Source organism: Macrobrachium nipponense, chromosome 18 (genome assembly GCF_015104395.2).
Source record: "Macrobrachium nipponense isolate FS-2020 chromosome 18, ASM1510439v2, whole genome shotgun sequence".
Lineage (NCBI taxonomy): Eukaryota > Metazoa > Arthropoda > Malacostraca > Decapoda > Palaemonidae > Macrobrachium > Macrobrachium nipponense.
The window spans coordinates 78632975-78658209 of NC_087211.1; the positions used below are offsets into that span (position 1 = coordinate 78632975).

General features: G+C 43.0%; 1 protein-coding gene across 3 annotated transcripts in view; it reads left to right on the forward strand.

The window, feature by feature from the left end:
- The window catches only part of LOC135197231 (uncharacterized), an 83237-nt gene extending 58831 nt beyond the window's left edge, over positions 1-24406 (forward strand). For all 3 annotated transcript variants that reach the window (XM_064224314.1, XM_064224316.1, XM_064224315.1), the window contains one exon: positions 21734-24406. In XM_064224314.1, coding sequence (XP_064080384.1) covers positions 21734-23589 — 1856 coding nt within the window. In that variant the 3' untranslated portion in view covers positions 23590-24406. The remainder of the gene's footprint in view (positions 1-21733) is intronic.
- The last annotated feature ends 829 nt before the right edge of the window (positions 24407-25235 follow it).

Below are 25235 nucleotides of genomic sequence, written 5' to 3' on the forward strand. Positions count from 1 at the left end.
CTTGCAAACAGGAACAAGTTCTTGCTTGCTGGTACGAAGAGATACGCTTGCCTCTCTCTTAGTACTTGGCCCAGAGGTCTGACCATTGATCCTGCGGTGCACACCCCGATCAATCGGACAGAGGTTTGGATCCCTCCCTTGCTCTTACGACCAGGGAGGCACTCCAGGGTTGGACGAACACCAGTCTGTTCACCAAAAAGACTCAGATTCCTCCCACCAAGAAGTGAGTCTTCCTATTGTTAAAGGACCGAGGGTTTGTATTACGTATCGGAAACAAATGACAATTTGTCGAAAATTGCATTTTTCCTAACTATACAACCTGAGGTCCTTTACATATAGTCCCACCTCATGCCACCCCTCACTCTGCAACTTTTTGCATGGGCCTAAAGCAAAGTGATTCTTCACCTCTCGGGCGCGCCCGCGCGCGCACGATCGGACAAGCAGTTAACTACCGTTCTCCCTTGTTCGAAGCTTACGACCCAGTCCCCAGCTGCCGCTAGTTACCTTCCTATTGTTAAAGGAACCTCAGGTTTGTATAGTTAGGAAAAAGGAAAAAAAAAAATGCAATTTTCGACAAATTGTCATTTTTGGCTCCTTTTTTTGTCATTGCCTGAAGTTTAGTATGCAACCATCAAATGAAAAAAATTATCATTATCATATATAAATAATGCGATATATGATAGCGCAAAAACGAAATTTCATATATAATTGTATTCAAATCGCGCTGTGCGCAAAACAATTGAAGGTAACAAGTTACTTTTTTTTTGTAATGTACACTAAATTTCGATCATTTTGGTATATAACAAAAGATTGTAAACGATAAAAGCAACACAGAAGAATATTATATCACAAATAATGCATGAATTCGTAACGCGCAGACGTAAACACATATTTTTTTTTTCAAAAAATTCACCATAATCTAAATTATTGTCCTAGAGACTTCCAATGTCTTCAAAATGAAGACAAATGATTGAATATTACTATACTGTAAGAATATTAGCTTACAAATGCAGTTTCGACCATATCTGACGAGTTGAAGTTGACCGAATGTCGAATTTTTTATATATATATTATTTTATATGCAATTATTTCGGAAAATAAGACAAGCTACAACTTTCAAATATTTTTCGTTTTATTCTACATGAAATTGCGCACATTTTCATATATAAAACTCTATGAAATGCCTAATATGAAATGGAGCAAATATTCCGAGAATGGGACTTACGGCATTTCGGAGATTTGGGGGTGGCGGAGAATCCGCGCGCGGAGGGAAGGAAAAGTTTTTTTTTAAAATTCACCATAAATTTAAATATTGTGCTAGAGACTTCGAATTTGTTTCACAATGAAGATAAATGACTGAATATTACCAGACTGTAAGAGTTTTATCTTGTAATTGCGTTTTTCGACCATTTCGGTAGAGTCAAATTTGACCGAACGTGGTTTTTTTTCTATTTATCGTGATTTATATGCAAATATTTCGAAAATGAGAAAAGCTACAACCCTTCAACTATTTTTTGTTGTATTATACATGAAATTGCGCACATTTTCATATATAAAACGTTATGTAACGGCTAATTTAAAATGGTGCAAACATTACCACAATCGCACGTATGATTTTTTCGGAAGAGTTACGCTGTGGACGTAAAGAAAATGTTATTTTTTTCATAAATTCACCATAAATCGAAATATTTTGCTAGAGACTTCCAATTTGTTGCAAAATGAAGGTAAATGCTTGAATATTACTAGAATATAAGCGTTTTAGCTTACAATTGCATTTTTCGACCATTTCGGTAGAGTCAAAATTGACCGAAGGTTGAAAATTTGTCACTTATCATTTTTTATATGAAAATATTTCATTGAAAATATAAAAGCTACAACCATGGGTTGTTTTTAGTTGTATTTTGCATGAAATTGCGCACATTTTCATATATAAAACTTTATGTAACGGCTAATTTAAAATGGTGCAAACATTACCACAATCGCATGTATGATTATTTTCGGAAGAGGTTACCGCGCGGACATAAGGAAAAAGCTTTTTCATAAATTCACCATAAATCGAATATTGTGCTAGAGACTTCCAATTAGTTGCAAAATTAAGTTAAATGATTGAATATTACTAAAATATAAGAGTTTTAGCTTACAATTGCGTTTTTCGACCATTTCGGTAGAGTCAAAGTTGACCGAAGGTTGAAATTTTGTCACTTATCGTTATTTATATGAAAATATCTCAAAACTGATAAAAGCTACAATCATGAGTATTTTTTTGTTGTATTCTACATAAAAATGCGCACATTTTCATATATAATAGTCCATGTAACGGCTAATTTAAAATGGTAAAAAAATTATGTCAAAGTGACGAAATAATTTCCGAGATGTGTCACAGATACTTTTTAGTGCGGCAAGAAAGAAATTCGCGCTTGCGCGCCTGCATAACGATTGTAAACAAAACAACACCCTTGATCGTGAACTCCAGCATCCCCAAGGCGTGTGATTCAAGAGTTTTCGGCTGGTAGGCCTAAAAGTATTTTTCCGCGGCGAATTTTTTTTTTTAAAAAAACACAAAAACTTTTGTATGTCGACGTAAAATACGTCCAGTCGGCACCTGAGAGACAAAAAATGTCGACGTAAAATACGTCCAGTCGGCGTTTAAGGGTTAAGACTGTCTCCCTCTCATCGAATTGTGGATGCGATACAGTACTCCACTGCTTTTGCCGTCTATCGACAGATGTTGCTTCCTGTTACCAGTGTTGCGAAAAAAGAGCAATCCTCTGGGCTCTTCTTAACCTCCTGTTGGCAGCTGTCTCCTCCTGATGCCCTCTTGTCAGAAAAAGTTTGAATTGGAGAAACTCTTTCAGTCTGGTATGTGTTTATTGCAACATTATGTTTTGCTGTATCCTCATTTAGTTGAGAAAAGAGGCCACATAGAGAATATATCTTGCTTGTCTTAGCATATTTTGATGCCCTTTAAAAATTTGGAGAAGAGAACCTAAACTTTCTCCTTCTATTAGTGTGTGTTTCATCATTTTTCTCATACTCAGACGCACATAGCTCCCTTTAGCTCTGCCTTGGCTTGTCTTCTTGTTTCTTATGAAGTCGCCTAGAGCCGAAGACCGCCTCTTATGATACAAGCGTTTATTACTGCTTTAACTGTCTTTAGTAGGAGGTTTGGTTTCTTTCCCTTTCTTGGGGAGAGTTGAACTCGAGACTGACAGGTGCTTTGGGAATACTTATGGAGTCTCAGTGTAGCTTGTTGAGTTGTTACCTTTTAACTCGGTATGTTGTCTTATCTCTCCGTCAATTTAGAGAAGTGGAGGCGCCAACCTAGCGAGCTTGTGAAGCCAGCTTTAAGGTTTTGTTTAAGTAACTTACCAAGTAATTAAATAGCTAAGTATTTCTAGTATACTGGTACCTAAAATTTGAAAATCGTGGAAGCAGTTCTTTTGTTTCGGTGTTGGTTGGTACCCCGCCCACTATCAGGGAATAGGTAAACAACTTGGCAAAGAAGCTCAATCTTATTTTCTACTGGCTTCCAACAAAGGTCGTGAGCTGTAGCTTTCTTTGATTTATGATTTCTTCGTTCAATGAGAGTTTCCAGTACCTTTGGTGAGGTACTCAGATTCTTTTGTCATTTCCCTTTCTGTTTGTATTAGATGTAGGGGTCAAGTTTGCATTATTGATTTAATTTATAATGAGTGTATAGACTGGGATGAAAAACAATGGAGGGTTCTGTCTTCTTACCATTCAAAGTTAGAAAAAGATAGGAAGTGTAAGGCTACCCCCAGGTATGAAAGGTCTTTAGCTAGCCAGGAAACTTCCTCTTATGTGCCTGTGATGTCTGTTTTGTCCCCCATACCCAGTCTTTCCTCTTTTCCACCTAATCCTGTTCCCGACCCATGCTTCTGATCCTAGTGCCATTGCCAGTCTCAACGCAAAGTTTGAACATAAGTTTGAGCTGTTAGCTAACTCTATGGCTCAGCTAGGTGAGTCAGTGCTTATGCTTCTTGATGAAGAAAAAAGTAGTGGTAGTGGTGGAGCTGGCTGTCCATCCCGCCAATTCTCCAAGGCGAAGGTCCCTGACATACACCCCCATACCTGAGAGAAGTCATACCGGAAGCCCAAGGGAAGTCGGTGGGTCTGCCCACAGACAGTTGGCCCCTCTGTCACACCTGTAGGTGTTTCCTAGATAGCGAAAGACAGTCATTGGAAAGACGTCTTGGACAGTGGTCATCGTCTTTCTTCAAGCTGGGATTCATCAAGTCCAGAGAAACGGCGCCAATGGCGCGATAGTAACTTTCCCAGACCATTGAAAAGGTTTGCAGTGGACTCTAATTGTACCCATGAGGTACTGCTTAAGAAAATAAAGGAGGTTAAACCTTCTTGTAGTTTCTGGGATAGCCCAGAGACATTGTCTTCAGATAATTCTGATAAACTTCCAGAGGGAGACTTTTCCAGACCTGTAGCGAGATGTAAGCGTCTGAGGTCGGTGCACACTTCGGCACCATTGTTGCCTGTGGCCCCTCAAGCTCTACCAATTACAATTCACGAGCAGCCTAGGACACCAGGGTGCAAATTGTCCTCTGCTGTGGCTCCTATATGTGCTGTTCCTATTAGCCATGTCTTGTTTCCAAGCGTAATTCAACTTCGGATCCCTTGTTGACACATGAGTGCCCATCAGCACCTGAGACTTTGACGCATGGACTTTCAGTAGCGCAGGAGTGCCCATTCTTTCTTAAGGTGAAAATTTGATCCACTGTTGACCTTCCACTTCTAAAACCATACTGCTGTTCTCTAAATTTCTCTTCTACCTATAGGTCTTATTCTGTTAAGTATCACTCTCACGATTATCTTCCCTGGGACTGACAATGAACTTATGCCCCGATAGTTACCACACTCCCTTTTGCTTCCCTTATTTTTATATATTGCTATCATAATTGCCTTTTTCCAATCACTTGGTACCACCTCTGTTCTCCAAACTATGCTAAAAGCAACTCTTAAGGCCTCTTATCATCCTTCGTCCCCCTGCTTTCAGCATCTCTGCAGTTATCCCGCACACACAGCAGTTTTTCCATTTTTTACAGATTTTAAGGCATCTTTCACCTCTTGTGCAGTAAAATCCGCAAATTAGTCAAAAGTTCCCTGTGGGAAAGTGAATTATGTGTTCCTTAAAAATCCAGTATAAAGTGGACCACGGAAACGTGAAATGCATAAAAGGAAGCCCGGCCTCCACACCAGCAGTCCCCAGTTATCATCGGCGGGAATTCCGTTCTCGGAGGGGTACTTATAAGCGAAAACTGCCATTAACTGAAACTTAGCAATTTATGGCGCTTATGCCGCTGCATCTCTGTTAATGGCATCTCTGTTAGGTAAACAGTTGTCCCCCTGTATTCGCAGGGGATGCGTACAAGAGAGAGAGAGAGACCCCCCCGTGAATAGTTAGAACCCGCGAATGTTTGGAAACCCTATAAAAACGCTAAAAACAGCCTATTTTGTTAGCTAAAACTGAAGAAAAAACCACTAAAAATTTTTATACCCTGTTTTTTTAATAGTTTTATCATAAAAAGTGCATATTATGATGAAATTGATTAAAAAAAACCAGGAATTTGTGGATATTGCTCATTTAGAATTACCACGAATGTGCAAATTTTCTGCAAATAATGCAGGGAAACGTTCCCGAGAGAAATCCGCGAATGTGTGAGTCCGCAAATCCGGAGACGCAAATACCGGGGTCCACTGTATTATGGCAACATAACTATTATCAGCACCTTATGGCACTGATAACTGAAACTCAATCTGCCACAAAACTGGATCACCATTAACCAAGACTGCCGATAACTGGGGAATAGACCCCTAATGTAGAAATTTCATTTCTAGGAAGAGTGGTCAGTTCAGGATTCTCGTACCTCCCTTCAAGTATGAGTCTATTCTATTTTTAAGAATGAAGATGTGTTCCTCATAGGAACAAATGACAAATTTTTAATCAGTTTGCATTTTTCATAGCTAACAAAACTGAGGTCTTAATATTGACTGCCCACCTCTAGCCGCCCCTCTGGTAATCCTGGGTTGAAAGAAAGACTAAACATGTCGCAGGGTTCAAGTGTGGCCGGTGACTACTCTCCACCTCTTCTACATTTTAGATGTCAGATGCCATAGATTCCTTGTATAATATAAAATTTTTTATTGTTTTTAACCTGTTTCCAGCTGGCACCAAAAGATTTATCCTATTGTTAAGACCTCAGGCTTCTTAGCTCTGAAAAATACAGTTTTGTTTATGCAACTTACCCAGTAATTAAAATTGCTATTATAATTTCCACTTATCACAACAGGTTGAATTCAAAATTCACAGGTAACACTGTAAACTGTGTAGGCGACAGTGCCTCCCACCAGCGGGAGAATAGGAATGACTGTATGCAGAAAGATCAGTTTGTTCCTGCCGTGGTTGGGTTAACACCAATGGTGGTAGCTTGTTCATTATTTTCTGGTTATTTAACTGGATTTCAGTGGTGTACTTCTCACTGGAATGCATTTTTAGTAAACTTCAATGGAATCTCAGAATGAGTTTGTTCTTACTTTTGTAATTGTTGAGTTGATTCATCAACTACATAATCTGTTGTTTACTATTGCGAGCCGATGAAAGTAGTTCAGCCCTAAAGTAATTCTCGTATGTAGCGCCATTCCTTCAGGCCAAACTTTGCATATTCTTTTTTATTTACCTGGTTTCATTCATTGTAACCATCATTTAAATAGCTTTGCCTTTATTTTAGTTCTGGAATGGTGTGTTTCCCCGAGTATAAGTACTCGCAAACTGTCTTTGGCCTCAAGGTTATTTTTGAAGGTTTTTCATTCTTTTAGGCTAAATGATCAGCAACTTATCTTGCGAGTTGCTGGTATGAATTTGCTCTGAAAAGTAATCTTGTATCTTATGTTAGTATACAAGGTTGTACATCAGTGTTGTTTATAGGGTATAGGGGATTCACTTGACATATGTTAGACAATGGCCCTAAAAGTAATTCGTGAATGTTCGTCTTTCATAGGCCTGTTGTGGGCCTGGTGTCATGAAAAGGAGTTCCTGTATCTTGCACCTTTCCTTTAGCCCAGAATGTTTTACATCAATGATGTTTACAGAGCGTAGGTATAGTGGACCCCCCTTATTCGCGTTCTCCGGATTCGCGGACTCAAACATTTGCGGATTTCTCTTGGGAAAGTTTCCCCGCATTATTTGTGGAAAATTAGCATTTGTTCCGATACGTAATACAAACCCTCGGTCCTTTAACAATAGGAAGGTAACTAGCGGCAGCTGGGACGGTCGTAAGCTTCGAACAAGGGTGAGAACGGTAGTTAACTGCTTGTCCGATCGTGCGCGCGCGCGCGCCTGAGAGGTGAAGAATCACTTTTGCTTTCGGCCGCGGGTGTGAAGGACGTGTTCGTCATCACTCTCTGCCCGGCTTCATCGTTCGTATGCTTTGTTTTATATTGTGTTTTCTACTAATGGTTTGTTTGACTTGAATGAAACTGTAAGTACACTGTTTTCATTTTCATTACTTAATTATGAACCAACATGGAGCTATCGCCGTAGATGCGGCGATTTCCTCTCTTTTCATGAATTGAACCCTTGAATTATGTCTCGGTGCCGACGCTCGCGCCGAGTCATGTATTTGGGCGAAAGTGTGTAATTGAAAAATGTAAGTACTTTTTTTTCATTATATTTTTGCCCTGTGCGTTCGTTACCGAGAGCGTGATTGCGCTCGGCACGAACCTTTTATTTTGTATGATAAAATGCAATGAAAGTGGATTCGCAATGCAGTATTCTTTTCATTTTCATTTATTTATTTGCATAATTTAATTTGGATCAATTTCGCTCTTACCCGGGAATTGATCCTTACGATTATTTTCTGTGAAAGTGAAATCGCAAGTGCAGTATTCTGTTTCAATTTTCATATATTTTTATGATAGCATCATAATTATTTGGATCAAGTTTCCGTTCTTACCCGGGATTTGATCTTTTTCCCCTTTAAGTCTATGAAGTGAATCGCAAGGGCAGTATTCTGTTTCATTTTCATATTACTTTTCACTGCTGTGCGTGTAGGGGAAGAAAAGGGCGAAGGTCTGCCAGGAAGTCGTCGGAAAGCTCTCCCGCGACTCCCTTGGTATCCGATTCTTCGTCTTCCTTCCTGCCCCCCGCTCAGCTTCTTCGTTGTATTTTGTATTTGGGGTCTTCCTTGCGTTCGGGGTGGGGCATGTCTCCCCCCCGTGCGTGAGGGAACCCCTCTTACTAATCTGTCTGTGCTACCGCAGGTGCTACATCCGTGGGAGACGACCTTGGACAGGTATGGACCACTGCGGCTGCAGGGCGTGCCTAGCATCCACGATCTGCTGCAGCGTCTAGCGAGGTCTGGGGCGGTGACCTTGGAGTGGTCTCCACTACAACCTTCACGGCCGCTTATGCTGCTTCCCCCCGCTGGTCTACACCGTACCGGTAACTAGCGGCAGCTGGGACGGTCGCCCGGTCGCCGCCGTACCGAGGAGGGGTATGCCGCCGCCCGCCTGTGTTTTCTTCGTGTTGCCTGCCCCAGACTTCCGCTTTCCAGCAGCTCGCCCCTAGACCGGCCGCCAGTACCAGGTTCCCGCTGGCTGCCGATGATTCTACGAGGCGATGGCTGGGCCTGCCGTACCTGTCGCTGATGTGGTTCCCGCTACTGGCTTGGCTGTCCCTTCTGTGTTACGCTGCCGCTGTTCCTGCCGCTCCTGAGCTGGTTGCTGTTTCCTGTCGCTACTGGTTCCTGGCGCCTGTCCATGCTGGTCCTGCCATGGTGTGTCTTCCCCAGTCCCAGGTCCTTCCGGACAGGTGCAGTCGGGCCGTGTTGCTTCGGCAATAGGCCCGACTCCGGCCTGGATGGAGGACCTGACGGACTGTCCTGCCGTGAGCTGACGAAGAAGAGGAAGGTGTCTCTTCGTCTTCGTCTGCTGCTGCCTCTTCCCCTTCGACTTCTAAGGCCCATAAGCCGAAGAAGAAGAAGGCTGCCTCTCCCCCCTAAGAAGTCTCCTTCGGGAACTTCTAAGAGGTGGGACGGGGGGTCCTTCTGCTGGTCCTCCTGCTCCTTCGGGAGCGGGGCCCGTCTCCCCTTCCTTAAGGAAGAGATAGACGGGGACCAGAGGAGTATCGGTTAGCTCTGGTACTTCCTCGCCTGGTGCTAGCGGCGATGCCGCTACGCCAGGTTTCCGGCTCGGTCTCTCGTTCGCGGGAGATCCCGAGTGTACGCTCTCCCTCGGGAGTACCGTGCAGCCAAAGTTCGGCGCCAGAGTTTGCTCGGCGCCAAGACCACGGCACGGAGCAGAAGGCTGGCGAGAACCGCTCAGGTGACTCTCGCCAGGCCAGCGGCCGCTCTCGCAGCGACCAGATGGTAACCGGGTTTTCCCCCTAAGAAGACTCCTTCGGGAACTTCGAAGGGCTCGTCACACTCCGGTGTGACGGGGGGGGTTCTTCTGCTGGTCCTCCATGTTCCTTCGGGAACGGGGCCCGTCTCCCCTTCTGAGAAGAAGAAGAAGACGGGGACCAAGGGTATGCTGGCTACCGCTGGTACACCCTCGCCTGGTCTTGGCAGCTCTGCTGCTAAGCCAGGTACCGGCTCGGTTTCTCGTCTGCGAGAAGTTCCAGAGTGTACAGGTCTCCTTTGGGTGACCGTGCAGCCAAAGTTAAGACGCCTGAGTTCGCTCAGCGTCATGACCGAGGCACGGAGCAGAAGACTGTCGAGAGCCGCTCAGGTGACTCTCGCCAGGCCAGCGGCCGCTCTCGCAGCGACCAGCCGGTACCTCGGGTGGACGTGACGGTCTCTGACCGGCACGGGTTGAGGCTGGAAGAGGTCCCCAGGTCCCCTCGACCGACGGTACCAGCGGTTTGACGTGCCGCGAGGAACGCTCACCGGTCTCACCGCGAAAGTGAGCTCTGCAGGTCACCTGACCGCCGCTCCCACAGGGACCGGGCGGATACGATGACCAGCAGCAGCCCGTCTGACGCACGGGACCGGGTCGCACTGCTCAGTCGAGCCGCTCGCCACAGGTGTAGCGGCACCGGCCAGGCCTGCAGATCGATCCCCACCGCTGGGTTGGTGATCGGCTGCAGCCCCCCAACGTACGCTGGTCCTGCCAGCGAGCGTGGGGGGGGAGCGTCAGGTCTGTCTCTCCACTACCTTCAACTTCCTCGGGCTACACCGGGAAGAAGCGAGGTAGCTAGGAGTGATCGGGTGAAGAGGCGTGGCTCCGCTCACGATCCCGTCACCGACGCCAGCACGTGCCACGTATGGTCTTAGGACCAAACAGGACGTACGCGCAAGTGATTGGAGGCGACCGTCAGGGGGGGGAGGGGGTAGCGTCTATTCTGTCTCTCCGATACCTTCAACTTCCTCGGCATACGCCAGGAAGAGCGAGGTATATAGGATGTGATCGTGAGAGATGCGCCGTCACGATCCCGTCACGACGCCCGCACGTGCCAGGTATGGTCTTAGGACCAGCCAGGACGTAACGCGCAAGTGATGGAGGCAACCGTCAGGGATCTGTTGCTGGTCCTTCTTCTGAAGGAGGAGGGTCTTGGGAGCTGCTCTTGTTGGAGGGGGACTGGATGGTCCTAACTCCTCAAGACGCTGTAACTTCCGAGATTCAGAGTAACTTTGCCCAGGTTATTGCACTGATTCGTCAGCACAACGACCTGGGGGAAGGATCGCCGCTCCCACCAGCAGAGCCATGTCTCTGCTTGAGTCGTTTTGGGGACCCGAGAGGGAACCCAAACCGACGGGGGTGGGTTTCCGCGATCGGAGCTTGCCGATTCTGTCTTGAACCAGAGTCTCTCGTCTCCGGACAAGAAGGCTCTCTCAGTTCTGGCCGGTCGATCAAGCTACTTCCACCTCCTCTACTGCGACAGCGGCGTTTCTACGTGTCTTCGGACACCGTATTTAAATACTCCTTCGGTCCTCCTGAGAGGTTTCGACCTCGACGAGGACTGGAATGAGTCGGAGGACGGTATCGGCTCTCTCCTGTGTCTCAGGTGTCGATCAGCCCCACCCAGACGACGTTCACAGTGGCGCAGACCCTTACCTACAGTGAGAGTTCGTAACCCTCCTCGGGAAAAAGTTTTCTCCGACGATACGTTTTCCCAGACTCTGAGAGGCCATCGCCGCAAGGCGATGGCTGCTCCTACTCTTCTCCAACTGCTAGTTCCACTGGGAAGGCGATCGAGTATCCAATCCTCCCCCATTCCCTCTCTCCTTACGGCTACGAGGGGAAACAAAGGGGAAGGATCCTACAGAGATTTCTCTGTAGGATTCCACGCTGGGGAACTGCGCTACCGGGGGGGGGACCTTCGGGTCCTACCTGACGTAAGCCCCGGGTCGTTGAGGAGGGGATCCTGCCCCATTCTCGATTTCTACGGGGAAATCGACGAGGACCACCAGCCGATATCGTTTGACGAATTCGGTGGGGGTTTCGCCGACTGCTTAGATTTCTACGGAGTTTCTAGCGCATTCAGAGTGTTAGAGTTTCTTACGATCAAACACTTAGGCGAGACCACGGTCCAAAGTGAGCGAGACGAGAATCCCCGATATGTTACACGATAATCGGGAACCTCGCCTATGCTCGAATTCCTGGAATTTCTAGCATTAGGAAGAAGACTGCTGCTGAAAGAAGACTATCTCACAATAGGCGACCAACCGGAATAGAGAAAGACGGAGGGAATATCCAGTTTGGCTTGAACTAATCAGTTCTTAGTATTCTGTTCACCATTGAAGCTTTCCTTCGAGGAAGACTTCTTCACTCTCTTTGATAGAGACCGAAGGTGGTCGATCTCCAATCCTTATTTTGTTTTCTTGAAGGAAAGAATTTAGGATGGAGATCGTTGTTCAGAATCCTACAAATATAACTACGATATTAAACCTCGCGACATGATTCTGCTAAGCAGTTGAATGGTCCGAGGGGTAGGCGCATATCCTGGTTATTCTACGGATTGCGACTTAGACGAAAAGTATTCTAATTGAACTGCAACTCGGGGTTGCCTGCAACCTCCCAGGAGTTTCCAGTTTCAATTTTATATACTTATGGTGTTGTCACAACAACACCATTTAAGCTTTTATATTTACCGAAATTCGTTTCGCATAAATATAATTGCTCGAGCATATCTTTTTATGCTCGGTAGTTCTAGCCGAACGCATTCCTTCGTGGAAAGGATTACTTGGCAACTCAGGATGACGAGTCAGCGACAGCTACTGCGTATTGAATTGCCCGAGGCATTTCAGTACCAGCTGGCCGCTTTGAGATGGACGGTTGGTTATGTCTTTCTCACCTGCTTTGATTGAATACCAACCGTATCTCTGCCCAACAATCACGACTTAAGTCTCTGATTAACGGGGATTCTCGCATAAATGAATGACCATCTACTGCTGTGACGCTAGTATTCATCGTCTTCGTATGCGAGAATTTTAAAGAGATATCTATTCGACTCTCATCTTTCTGTTTACCGCACGGTAACAGAATTCTGTAATAGTCTCTTGCTGCATCGTATCTCGATAATGCGAATGATTTTTGCGGAATCTGAGTTGTCCTCAAAATATCCTGTATTCGGAGGTGTGCAATTGTTCATTGTTCACCCCGGATTAGCAGATGTATTGAAAGACATCGCCTACTCCCATACCTGCCAGCTCTACTTCCAAACGTTCAGCCCATGAGAAGCAGTTCTTCTTCAAGCGGCTCTCCCCTGTGTTTCATTACTGAAGAACGCCCCGCTTTCATTGCACAACGGACAGCAATGAAATGGCGGTTAGCTTTTTCAGTCATTTGTAAGCACAGGTTTAGAATCTTGAGATTCCTTCTCTCGATTCAGCTGGAAGACGTAGGTTGCATTCATTGCCTACCTTCGTCTTCAACGTCACATAGTGTTTTGTTTTCCTTAAGCTGAGATTCAACGTCTATGAGATTTTCTTGCCATCAGGGACCTCGGTCTTTTGAAGGCAATTGACTTTCGCCTTTTGAGCTTATGCATTAAGAGAATCATCGCCGCGCCGTCCGGCATCGGTGACTAACAAATATTTTATTTGTTTGGTCTCTCAGCATAACTCTTTAAAGGGCGAAGGTCACGTGACTTACCGGATGCTTGGACAACTTGCCTCTACTGATTCCGAACCAGTCAGTCGGCAGCTGTCAGAGCGCCCGAGTCAGTTACGAACTATGCTGTGGACTTAGTTCGGTTGTTCCAGAGCAATCATTACTTCGTCTTAATAGCTTGTCAGTTATGAGTACTGTACTAACCAAAGTCGAGAAGAGGGATAGGTCATACGACTATTCCCTTCTTTTCGTCTTAGGTAACTGCATGACTTCTCTTGAGAAGTCAAGCACAAAGGGATGGGGATTTGTGACGCTCGATTTCGTACCGATCTTCGTAGCGAAGACTCAGAACCCTTCGGTAACTGACAATTGGTTCGAGTCCTTCACAATACCCTCCCTAATGGACTTCACCGCCTCCGATACGAAGGCTATGCTGCTTTGTCCTGTGAAGGCGCGACGGAGCTGTCGAAGAAACTCGACACCCAGGATGAGTGTGGACGCCTCTTCATCATCTCTCGCGTTCCGCAAGAACTTCTCCGTGGCGCAGGTAATGAAGGCAGGCGCCTGGGTCCAACCGGACTGCATTGCACCTCCTTCTACCTTCAGGATATTGCCCACAGTTCCTTGGATCTTTTTCCTTGGGAACCGTGGTGGTTGTTGCTCAACACGTTGTGTAGTTAACCCCAGAACCCTCGCAGGCTGAACAGCATCGAGTCCTGGTGTGACCGTAAGAATGGATGAGGAATGAGATGTGACTGGCTCCTCTTCTTCCCATCTTTTTCTTCCTCTACCTCTGGGTAGAGGGACACGGTCGTCACCCTGCTGGGTAAGGACGAGATGCAGGTGAGCTACTCAATAGAGCACCATCCTAATCCCTTTCAGTAGGGATAGGAGTAAATATCCACCACTTCCTCCAACAAGGGGGAGGAAGTGGATGCCAATTTGAGACAACCCATCATTTTATGATTGTCTCTTGCAAACAGGAACAAGTTCTTGCTTGCTGGTACGAAGAGATACGCTTGCCTCTCTCTTAGTACTTGGCCCAGAGGTCTGACCATTGATCCTGCGGTGCACACCCCGATCAATCGGACAGAGGTTTGGATCCCTCCCTTGCTCTTACGACCAGGGAGGCACTCCAGGGTTGGACGAACACCAGTCTGTTCACCAAAAAGACTCAGATTCCTCCCACCAAGAAGTGAGTCTTCCTATTGTTAAAGGACCGAGGGTTTGTATTACGTATCGGAACAAATGACAATTTGTCGAAAATTGCATTTTTCCTAACTATACAAACCTGAGGTCCTTTACATATAGTCCCACCTCATGCCACCCCTCACTCTGCAACTTTTTGCATGGGCCTAAAGCAAAAGTGATTCTTCACCTCTCGGGCGCACGGGCGCGCGCACGATCGGACAAGCAGTTAACTACCGTTCTCCCCTTGTTCGAAGCTTACGACCGTCCCAGCTGCCGCTAGTTACCTTCCTATTGTTAAAGGACCTCAGGTTTGTATAGTTAGGAAAAATGCAATTTTCGACAAATTGTCATATTTGCGGTATTTTGTATGAGAAATATCCACAAATTCCTGGGGTTTTTTTTTATCAATTTCATCATAAAATGCAGTTTTTGTGGTAAAATTATTAAAAAAAAACAAATATAAAAATTTTTAGTGGGTTTTTCTTGAGTTTTAACTGACAAAATAGGCTGTTTTCAGCATTTTTATAAGTGTTCCAACTATTCGTGGGTTCTAACTATTCATGGGTGGTCTGGTATGCATCCCCCGCGAATACGGGGGGAGCACTGTATTACTAGACGTCTTCAAACAATTGCCTTAAAAGTAATTCATGAATGTTCGTCATTCATAAGCTGAGTGTGAGCCACCAATATTGTTTTGTCCTAAAAATGGAATTCATGCATCTTCTGCCATTCTTTTAGGCCAAATTATGACATCGATGATATTTGCATACAGTGCGTAGGCTACTAGTAAATTCTTCTATGTATACAGTGGGTCCCCCATATTCGTGTTGTCCGGATTCGCAGATTCATGCATTCGTGGATTTCTCTCTGGAACATTTCCCCCCAATTATTTGCGGGCAGTTCGCCTATTCGCGGTATTTTTCTGAGAAATATCCACAAATTCCAGTTTTTTTTTTTTTTTTTTTTTTTATCAATTTCATTATAAAATGCATTTTTTTTTATAAAACTATTAGAAATGCCAGGTTTAAAAAGTTTTAGTGGGTTTTTCTTGAGTTTTAACTAACAAAATAGGAGGTTTAAAGCATTTTTTATAGGGGTTCCAACTATTCTCGGGTTCTAACTTTTCTCAGGGGTGTGTGGTATGCCTCCCCCGCAAATACAGGTGGACCACTGTATACTATTTACTTAAAGGTAATTCTGGAAGGTTTTGTCATTCCTTTAGGCCAGGATTTTGCATATCATGTTTGTTTACTTAAAGCATTCTGGCCAACCATTTGTAAATAATATTACTTTAAAGCTTGTACTCAGGACATTGGCTATTAGCAAATTCGTCAAACAATACTTGTTTTAAATTATTTACTAAATATTTTGTCATTTCTTTGGGCCAAAGAATTGCTTGTCGTGTTGTTTACCGAACCCAGTATTGCTAGCCGTTGGTAAATAATATTACCTTATCCCTCGCACTTTCCTTTGCAGAGAATTAAAGTGTAAGACCAGAAAGTAGTAGGAGAGGCTATTGCTTATTTAAGATGTAGCTATTATAGACCAAGAATCTGTCTGCTATTGTTGACCGAGAATTGGTTACAGTAATTGCTTCAGCAGTATGTTGTGGTTAGAACTCACTTCGGCAGTAAAAATTAGAATTTTTCTGAGATAATTTTCTCATGTTTCCTGCACAAGGAGGACATACATCTAATTTGATGTGAAGATTGTGAATGCTCCAGTCTTCCAGCTCAGAGGAATTCTCACTACCATTTGACACCAACTCGGGCTACAATGCTTGATAGCGCCAGCTTGCACTCGGAGCAGGAAAGCGCTAAAAGTTCCCATGTTCTTAATTGCCCTCCTGATAAACATCATACAAGTAAGCCCTCTTATCTCTCTTTCTGCTAGCCCCATAATTTTATCCACTTGCTTCCATGCCTGGCTCACCTCTTCCTTCCTGTGCCATTGCCAGTCTTGTGTCCTGGTTAACAGAAGTTAACCTTCCGAGAGAGAGTTGTGTTGTGTAGGAGGTGATTATCTGGCCTGCCAGTTCTTCTAAACCTAAGGCATTGACATTATCCCCTGTACCTGGGAGAAGTCATACTGAACATGCAAGGGAGCCTGGTGAGAATTACCCAATGTAATTGCCCCATCAGTGGAACTTGTTGCATTTTCCCAGGTATCGACAGACAGCCACTGAAAAGGCTTCTTCATGGAAGTTTAATGGAGGTGCTGGCTACTTGTCTCGCTGATTCTCCTAGGCAAAGGTCCCTGGCACATTCCCCTGAACCTGGGAGAAACCATACCGAAGGCCCAAGGGAAGTTGGTGGGATTTGCCCATTGGTAGTTGACCCCTCGAGCGCACCTGTTGCAAATCACAGGGCACTACAGACAGCCTTTGGAAAGGCGTCTTTACAGAAGTACCTCGTTTTTTCTTCAACTTCTTGCTAACGCATGTGGAAGAGAAATTTTTGGTGCTTGAGTGGAGAAGTTCTTCCACTTATGTGCTCTTCTGCTCTAATACACTGCTTGGAGCAACAGTTTTGAGCGCCCATTGATGCCCATCGGCACTTGAGCACCAAACAACATAAGAATGCGATGCAACCAGTGATCATGCTCTGGCACCAGAACGGCCGGGAGCGCCCTACTTTATTGAAGTAGAGTTCCATTAGCACTTATTGAAGTAGAGTGCCATTAGCACCTGTGTATTCAGGTTCTCTGGCTTTACAACGACAGTCTTCGACTTTGGCTCCATCTTTTGCACCTATCTAGTAGTACTTAGACAACATTTGTGGTTTTTTTTAAGAAGACCTCCTCTGGTGTCTTTGGTGCTAGAAAAGAGGGCTAGGAAGTTGAGGAGGACTCTTCTTCAACTGTATATGGGTATTTACTTCAGTATTTGCTTTGCAGTTTTCCTACCTTCTCATCAGCGATTATAGTCCCTAGTCTCTATTTTAATGTTAAGCAACCAACCTTTTGTCCCCCCAGGTTGTTTCCTAAGGTGGTTTTGTCTACATCAATGAAGAAAGCACTTGGTGAGGTAGACCCTTGGTTCTTAGTCTAGTGAGAGGATGGAAAATCTTGCTTTAATTTTACTCCAGTTAGATTTTCCCAGAGAAGATACTCTTGCTATGCCACTGGAGAAGCTCCTCCCCCAGGGGCAGCTGCCTCCTCACAGAGGGACTTCTCGGCTCTCATCAAGTTGTTGAAGGCATCAGTTTTTTCATCCGCTTAAGTAATGTTTTTTCTCCGGCTGAGATTGACCATTTGTTTTGTAACCTATTCTAGGTTTTTGAAGTGGTTGGTTTTTAGACTGGTCATTGAGTGCAGTGGTGCACAATCCAAGAATGCCAGATCTTATCTTTGGACTTTGTATTAATAATTTTTGGAGTGTTCTGTGCTTAATAAGGGAGTTAGAGACAGTGCTCGGATGTTAGCTTGTCCTTTCACTATGGGAGTGTTAAAGGAACACAATTATGATGCTTTTATGCCTCTTTAGGAGTGACTTCAACAGAGAAATCGGCATTCCTCTTTTCTCCTTTAGTTCAAGACTTGCTCCTACAGTCAACAGTAAATGATTTTGCTTCTCAGCTACACAAGAAGCTGGCCCAAGATCTCTTGACACAAACATATTGTGGCGGAAGAGCAAGACTTCCTCAAAGCAGCGTATGTGTTGCTTCCAAGTTCTTTAAAAGCCCCAAACTAAGCTTTCAGCCAAGTTATGAGGTTCAAGTCCTCCATGCACCTGTAGAGGCAAGTCTCCAGTTGTTTTGGGAGATGTGGAACGAGAGAGAAGCCAAGCAGTGATAGTTCAATTACTCAAGGGTAAAACCTTCTCTAGTCAATGAGCAATAGCCTTGACAGCCTATTCTATAGGTGCAGAGAAGTTTTCACCCCTTGCAGAGGAAGTGTCTGCCCTTGTCCTAGCGCGGAATGACCTGGAGGGTCCCAGTGCCTGGTCGTTGGCCAAAATTACATCATCCAATCATCCATCCATCCTTGTCCCAAGGCGTCGGGGGGATGGAGACAGGTCCTTGACACCAGCGGTCTGAATGTTTTCATACAAATGGACTTGGAATGGAATCCATTCATTCCATTCTTGTGCCATTTGGTCAGGAGACTAGATAGTCTCAATAGGTATGCAGGACGTATACGTACTTCCACATCCTTACATACCCAGACTCAAGGAAGTACATCAGATTTGCTTCCAGGACCGGGTTTTCCAGTTTTGAGCCCCTAGCTTTGGACTGTCAATGGCACCGCAATCTTCACGCAAGTACTAGCTCCTCTGACAGGATGGCTGCATCGGCAATTGGCTTATTTGTTCCATGTCATAAACAAATGCATGGAGGACCTTCACAAGACACTTCTTTAAACCCAGGACAAAGGTTTACTCATAAACCATCGGGAATCCCCATCGAATTTATGGCCTTTTTCGGACTGCTAATCTGTACCCGAGGAGTTCTGCATCTTACATACTTAATCAGTGAAGAGTATTGGATGTCTTGGACTTAACCAAGTGATTATGCACGGGCTCAGCTTTGACGACCTTTTCATGTTTTTGCTGCGTCCAAGCAAGGAAGAGAATTTTTCTTCATCTACTGTAGAATCTTTAGCTAGAACGAGGTCACATTCAAACTCTAGATCCATCTTTTCACCCCTTGGAATTATTGGACATAATTGGCTTTGAAGAATAAACTCTCCATAAGGCTACAGCTTTGGGTTGTCATGATGAAGTCAAATTATGATCACTGTTTGATCAAAGAGAACTTTTGCCTTCTTTTTATGTGAAAGTTAAGGACAGCAGACCAGGCTGTACTTTAGCTTACAGGCACATCCCTTGCTTTTCATTTTCATAAGAAGTTGAAGTTCCTAGCTCTCTTGACAACCAACTTGTATGAAGCCAGCTGATAGGGCTTTACAATGCCTTGATCTTCTGACTCGCCTGATGGCCAGTTCGTAGGCAACAGCTACATTCTGGCTTCAGCTGTGGTCTGGCTCCAGCTATAGAGCCACAAGCTTTGAGCTCGTTTGGCGTCCAGCTCACCAGGTGCCTTTCTCGTTTGGTATTGGTTACAGCCTGGCGTCATCTCTTGCTCTGAGCCCCCACTAACCTCCACTAGTGTCTACCAGCCATGAGCTTGTAGCTTGACTGGTGTAAGTGCTTTTGGCACCAGTTACGGCTTGATACCAGATAGTTCTCTGAGCATTCGAAGCGCTCTTCAGCTCTGTTGGAGAAGGGGAGGTCTCTGTCTATTTGGAGATTTTCAGAGGACCATCATTTTCATAGTGATATGGCAACAACCACCGCTTATTGTCTGATCAACGAAGTAAAGCAGCATTGGGGATGGTCAGTATTAGGATGAGGGACTGCCTGGGACACCAGGTGCTGTTGGCATATCCGTTTCATCCTCTGACTAGCTCATATTACTTTATGGACTTTTACCTAGAGGCACACTCAGAATTAGAAGAGCAGTTTGCCTTCTAGTAAAACTAAGGATGTTAGAGTAACCTCTACCCCTTAATCTTTATCTTTCATACTTATGCCTCGTACGTCCATATTGCTTTTGAACTTTGCATACTGGGAATGTGATTGTTCTTCGTTTACAATAATTTTACAAGTTTTTAAAAAGTTTTCATACTATTTCTATTGACTGGCATGCTTTAGTGGAAGGAAGCACAAGATCTTTTCCTATCATCTCCTCACTTTGTAAAAAGGTGTCGAGTTTTACAGGGCCGGGGGGAATGCAATGCACCTGAAGTGCTCACCACTTTTGGTGGATGGATTGTGGTTTTGTCACAGTGTAGTTGACAATGCTGTATGGTTGTCTTTATTAGGTGCTGCACCCAGGGCAAGGATTGGCACCTATATCACTTTACCAGCATTAGGACAGAAAACCTTTGCTGTAAAGCTTCCACTTACGTAGTAGGTGACTCTTGGCTATACTGCCACTCCACTACAGATTAAGATTAGCACCTACCATATGCAGTATCCCAGTAGCTCTCTTAACTGATAAGGAACGGCAAGCATTATATTCAATGCCAGCAACTTTTTCTATTTCCTTTTATTACGTATCTTAATATTTTGGAGTAGTATATGTCCACGTCTCCCACCTCCTGTCAATGTGGGAATCAGCTAGGCAGTCCTCGGTTATTGGCAGGGGCTCTGTTCCCGAGGGGATGCAGATAAGCGAAAACCACCTATAACCTAAACTCAGCAACTTATGGCGCCAAAAAATGGGGATTATGGCGTGGCACCGATAACCGATTGGTGCCATTAGCACTTTTATGGCGCCTCTTAGGTATTTTATGGGCCCCATAGGGAGCCTCATGGTGCCATAGGAGCCTTATGACACCATAAGGCGTTTGTGGCGCCAAGAACCAGAACTTGGCCTGTTATGGTGCCATAAGTCGCCAATTTTACGGGGCTAGACTAGCGCCATAAAACCGGATTGCTGATAACCAAGTCCGCCGATAACCAGGGACTGACCATATTTAAATTACTGGGTAAGTTGCATATTTAAAAATTACATTTTTATATAATGAAATAACTTTTGTATATACAGTGGCCCCCCGTACTCGCGGGGGATGCGTACCAGACCCCCCTCCCCGCAAATAGTTGGAACCCCTGTAAAAATGCTTAAAATGGCCTGATTTGTTAGTTAAAACTCAAGAAAAATAAAAGAAATTTTTATACCTGGTTTTTTTAATAGTCTATCACAAAAAGTGCATTTTATGATAAAAGAAAAAAGAAAAAAAAAAAAAACAACAACAACAGGAATTTGTGGATATTCCTCATAGAAAAATACTGCGAATAGGCAAATTTCCCGTGAATAATGGGGGGATATGTTCCAGAGAGAAATCCACTTATGCATGAGTCCGTGAATACGGGGGCCCCCACTGAACTACTTTACTAGTAATTAAAGATTTGGAGCCCACCCTCCTTCCCGCTGATGGACATGAGGCATGAACAAACTGATCTTTTTGCGTACAGTCATTCCTATTCTCTGGCTAGTGGGTGGAACTGTCATCTACACAGTTTGAAGTGTTACTTGTAAACTTTGAATTCAAGCTGGCGTGATAAGTGGAACTTGTAGCTATTTTAATTGCAGGGTAAGTATATACAAAATGTTATTTTATTATAAAAAAAAATTTCATATCTGTTAAGGATTTGTCATTTTTTAACTTCTCATGAAAGGTAGGGAGAATTTTTTAGAATATTTTTTCTTATGTGCATCTGCATTTCCTTTTTCCATTGAAGTTTTTATTTTTTTTTATTTTTGCCGACCTCAAAGTTTGCCTGGTCTGGGATGCTGCATAACTTTTTTTTTTTTTTTTAAGCCCGAGTCTTAAGGGTTAATAGCTATTAAGCTTCCAATTTTTTATGTACATTGTTGATCAAGTAGGAATAAGAGGTTTGTAACTATGGAACTGAACTTTTTTCTAAAATTTTATTTTAAATTAACATTTGCAGGAAATATCCAGGATTCAGATACTTTAAATTTTGGGGCATCAACTAGCAGAGACACTGGATGTGTTGCTGCTGGCAAGACATCACCAATACAAGATCGACTTGGTCACTTACCAACTGTTGGTGATATAGGAAGCAGAAAAAATGAAAATAAAGAATCACCCATAGCAGAGGAGACAGAAGACATTAATCCTGATGATGTTCAGGTTATTCCCCACTCTCAAGAAAATATTGAAGTATTGACTCTTGATGATGAAATTGAAGATGCTATGAACAGCTATGAAAATAACAGTGATGACATTAGGATTGTTGGTGAACTTGGTTCAGACGATGTCATTTTTATTCAGGAAAGGCAAGGTGAAGTTACTTTTCTTGCCCAAGTCAATGGTCGTTTTATTAAGATGAACAGGAAAAGAAAACTTTGTGTTACTGTATCTAATACACTAAATACAAAAAGAAAAAAAGTAGTTAATGTGGAAGATGAAAGTGGTAATGTGGGGGATGAAAATGAACAACTCACAAATTTTATGGGACGAACAGACAGTATACTTGCCAGTAATGTTACTGAGAGCATAAATATGACTGAAAATAAGTGTGATGGGTCTACAAGTGGAAAAGGTATATCTGATGATACTAATGATTTACAGATTAATACTATACAAGAATGGTCAATGAGAGAAGCAAAAAATAAAAATGTGCTTAGAAATGAAAACTTGGAATGTCATAATTTGTCTGCAGAGTCAGAAAATGTGGTTCCATTAAACTTTAGCACTGAAAATGCTTCAGTTGTTGAAAAGATAGGCCACTCAGGCATACAATTGTGGCAAGAACAAATAGCAGCTGATATTTTATCAGAAAATGAAAGTTCTGATTCTGTAACCTATGACATTCAAGAAGTGCCTGTATCAGATGATGAGCCAAAATATATTGATAGCTCCACTCAAAAAATGACCCAGAAAGAAAAGGAGGCTCATGAAAATGTCAAGGTGAGAGATGCTGAAATTGTTATTGAAAGAATAGTTAATGATAAGCAAGGGATAGAATCTCTGCATAGCAAAGAGAATATTATTGTTTTGGAAACTTTCAAAGGTACATGCCCTAAGGTTAAGGGAGATATTTGTGTAGAGTCTGAAAGCAAAGTTATCATGGGAGAGAAAGAGGAAGAAATCAGTGCCCAGGAAAATAACCCAAAAGAGGATTGTGACCTGAAAGGAGATTTTGTAGATATTCAGTTTAGTCGAACTGCAGGTAAAAAGAGAAAACCTGAAGATAGTACAGGAGAGGTTACATGTGAAATAGCTTCCAGTGTCAATGAGGAAGAAAACAAAAACATTGATATGGAAATGGTAAAGGGAGCATCTGATCCAGATGATGCTCCAGAAATTGATGTAGTTGAAGTGAAAATAATTGAAAAGGATGACATCAATGCAGAGTGTGAAGAGGACTGCAACTCTGTGGAAGTGTGTGAAAAGGGGGGGGCCATGTTTGTAAATAAGAAAGATGATACATATTGTGGTTTAAAAAGTCAAATTAATGATAAACAAATAGCTGTGAAAGAAAGTAATTCTTGTGATGTTGAAGTGGTAGATGCAGTTGACAAAGAGGTAGAAATTGTGCAGGACAGTTTCATGTTACAGAAGAACAAGGAAACCCATGAGAGAGTGTGTGTGCAACATAGAATTTCCAAAAATGTTGAACAAGGTGTGCCTAATACAAGGCAAAAAACTGGTGAACATTCAGGCATCAGGATAACTAGACAGAGTGCAATTTCAGGTAATGGAAAACATTCTGAGAAAAAAGAAACAAAAAGGAAATTGTTATATGATTCTGGTGTCCGTACTCGAAGTAAGAGATACTAAGAAAGGGGCCGACATGACAAATGCTATGGTATTCATTTCAAGGGATCAGGGTGTTTGGTATGGATATGGTTGTGCAAGAACCATTGTTAAAATGTGCATTAGAATAGGAATGGTATTTTTTTAATACAATACAGTATAGCAACATTTTGAAAGTACCATGGTGGTTGATACTGTTTATGCTACAAAAGGATGTCACCAAGGTTACATTACTTGGAAATTACAAATGGGACCTTATTGCGGAGGCAATGAAACTATGGTGTTTGCTGTGAGTACAAATATTCAGATTAGTTCTGTTTTATGAACATAAATTTTGACTGCTAAGTACAGTAATCAAAAGAATGCGAGTTGAATGACAAATGTATACATGACAAGCCAGTCCAAATTCATAATAATTGGCGATCATTACTTTAGGGCCCTTTTACTCATTTCATTATGTCACTAATTCTTTTTTATATCTTGAGGTTGTTATAATTTCTTCATATTCTAACTGGTTGAAACAAAAATATGTAATTATTTTGTGGCTCCAGGTTTTGAGGAATATTTAATTTTTCTTATATAAAAACTTAAATATAAGTTTTAGTCAGTGATTGTTTCAGAATGTTGATCAACCACTGGTCATATTCCTCTTTATTTTCACCAGTATTAAGGTGCTGAAAGTAGTGTGAAGCTATTGCTCTGTTATCAAATCAACTTAATCATACTGCTAACATGAAGAATTTGTTTTCTTATTTGCTTTGAATGTTATTGTATTTGCAGATATGTACATAGTTGATTATTGTAATCATAATCATAAGAAATATTTTAAAAACATGTTTACTATATGCTTTGATTATAAGATAAACCATGAAAACATAATCTTGAAAGCTGGGGTGTCGAAGATCCTGATGGTTTCTTCCCATTGTTTTTAAAAAAAGTTTCTATTGTGTTGCCTCATAAGATTAGTAGATTCTATATATTTTTATGCTGACAGTATATTTTCAGAAGAGCGTAGTCTTAGTAGTTGTGCCTGTTCCAAAGAGTGGCATATATGCAGACTGCAGTAACTGTTTTTGCTGTGCTCTCCAAAGTTGCTAAAAAACTTATTTTTAAGCCACTATATAACTATGAGGAATCTGACGGATTGTGAGCTGATAGTCCACAAGTACTATACTACAGGAAGCCATTAAGTACCGGCGATGCTCTTTTAGACTTGACATGCCGTTTGCACAGGAACCTTGATAAGTCTTTTGTGTGCAGAGTAATTCAAATAGATTTTAGTGCTGCCTTTCAATTTAGTAAATCACAAGGCACTTATTTATAAACTTCAGAATCTTGGAATAGGTGGATATGTTTTTTGATTACGGAGTCTTGAGGTGGATATGTTTTGGGATTACAGAGTCTTTGAGTAGGTGGATATGTTTTGGAATTACTTCAAGATTTCCTTACAGGTAGGGAGCAGCAAGTTGTTGCAGATGGGATCTTAGTGAACCAAGACCTATTGTGTCTGGAATTCTGCAGGGTAGTGTTCTTGGTCCACTGTTATTTTTAGTATATACAAGTGATATGGTTGTTGGCCTGGAAGACAAGACTGTTCCGTATGCTGATGCAATACTTGTGGGTGTAGTAAAGTCTCCACTTATGAGAAATGAAGCTGCCATCAGCCTTAA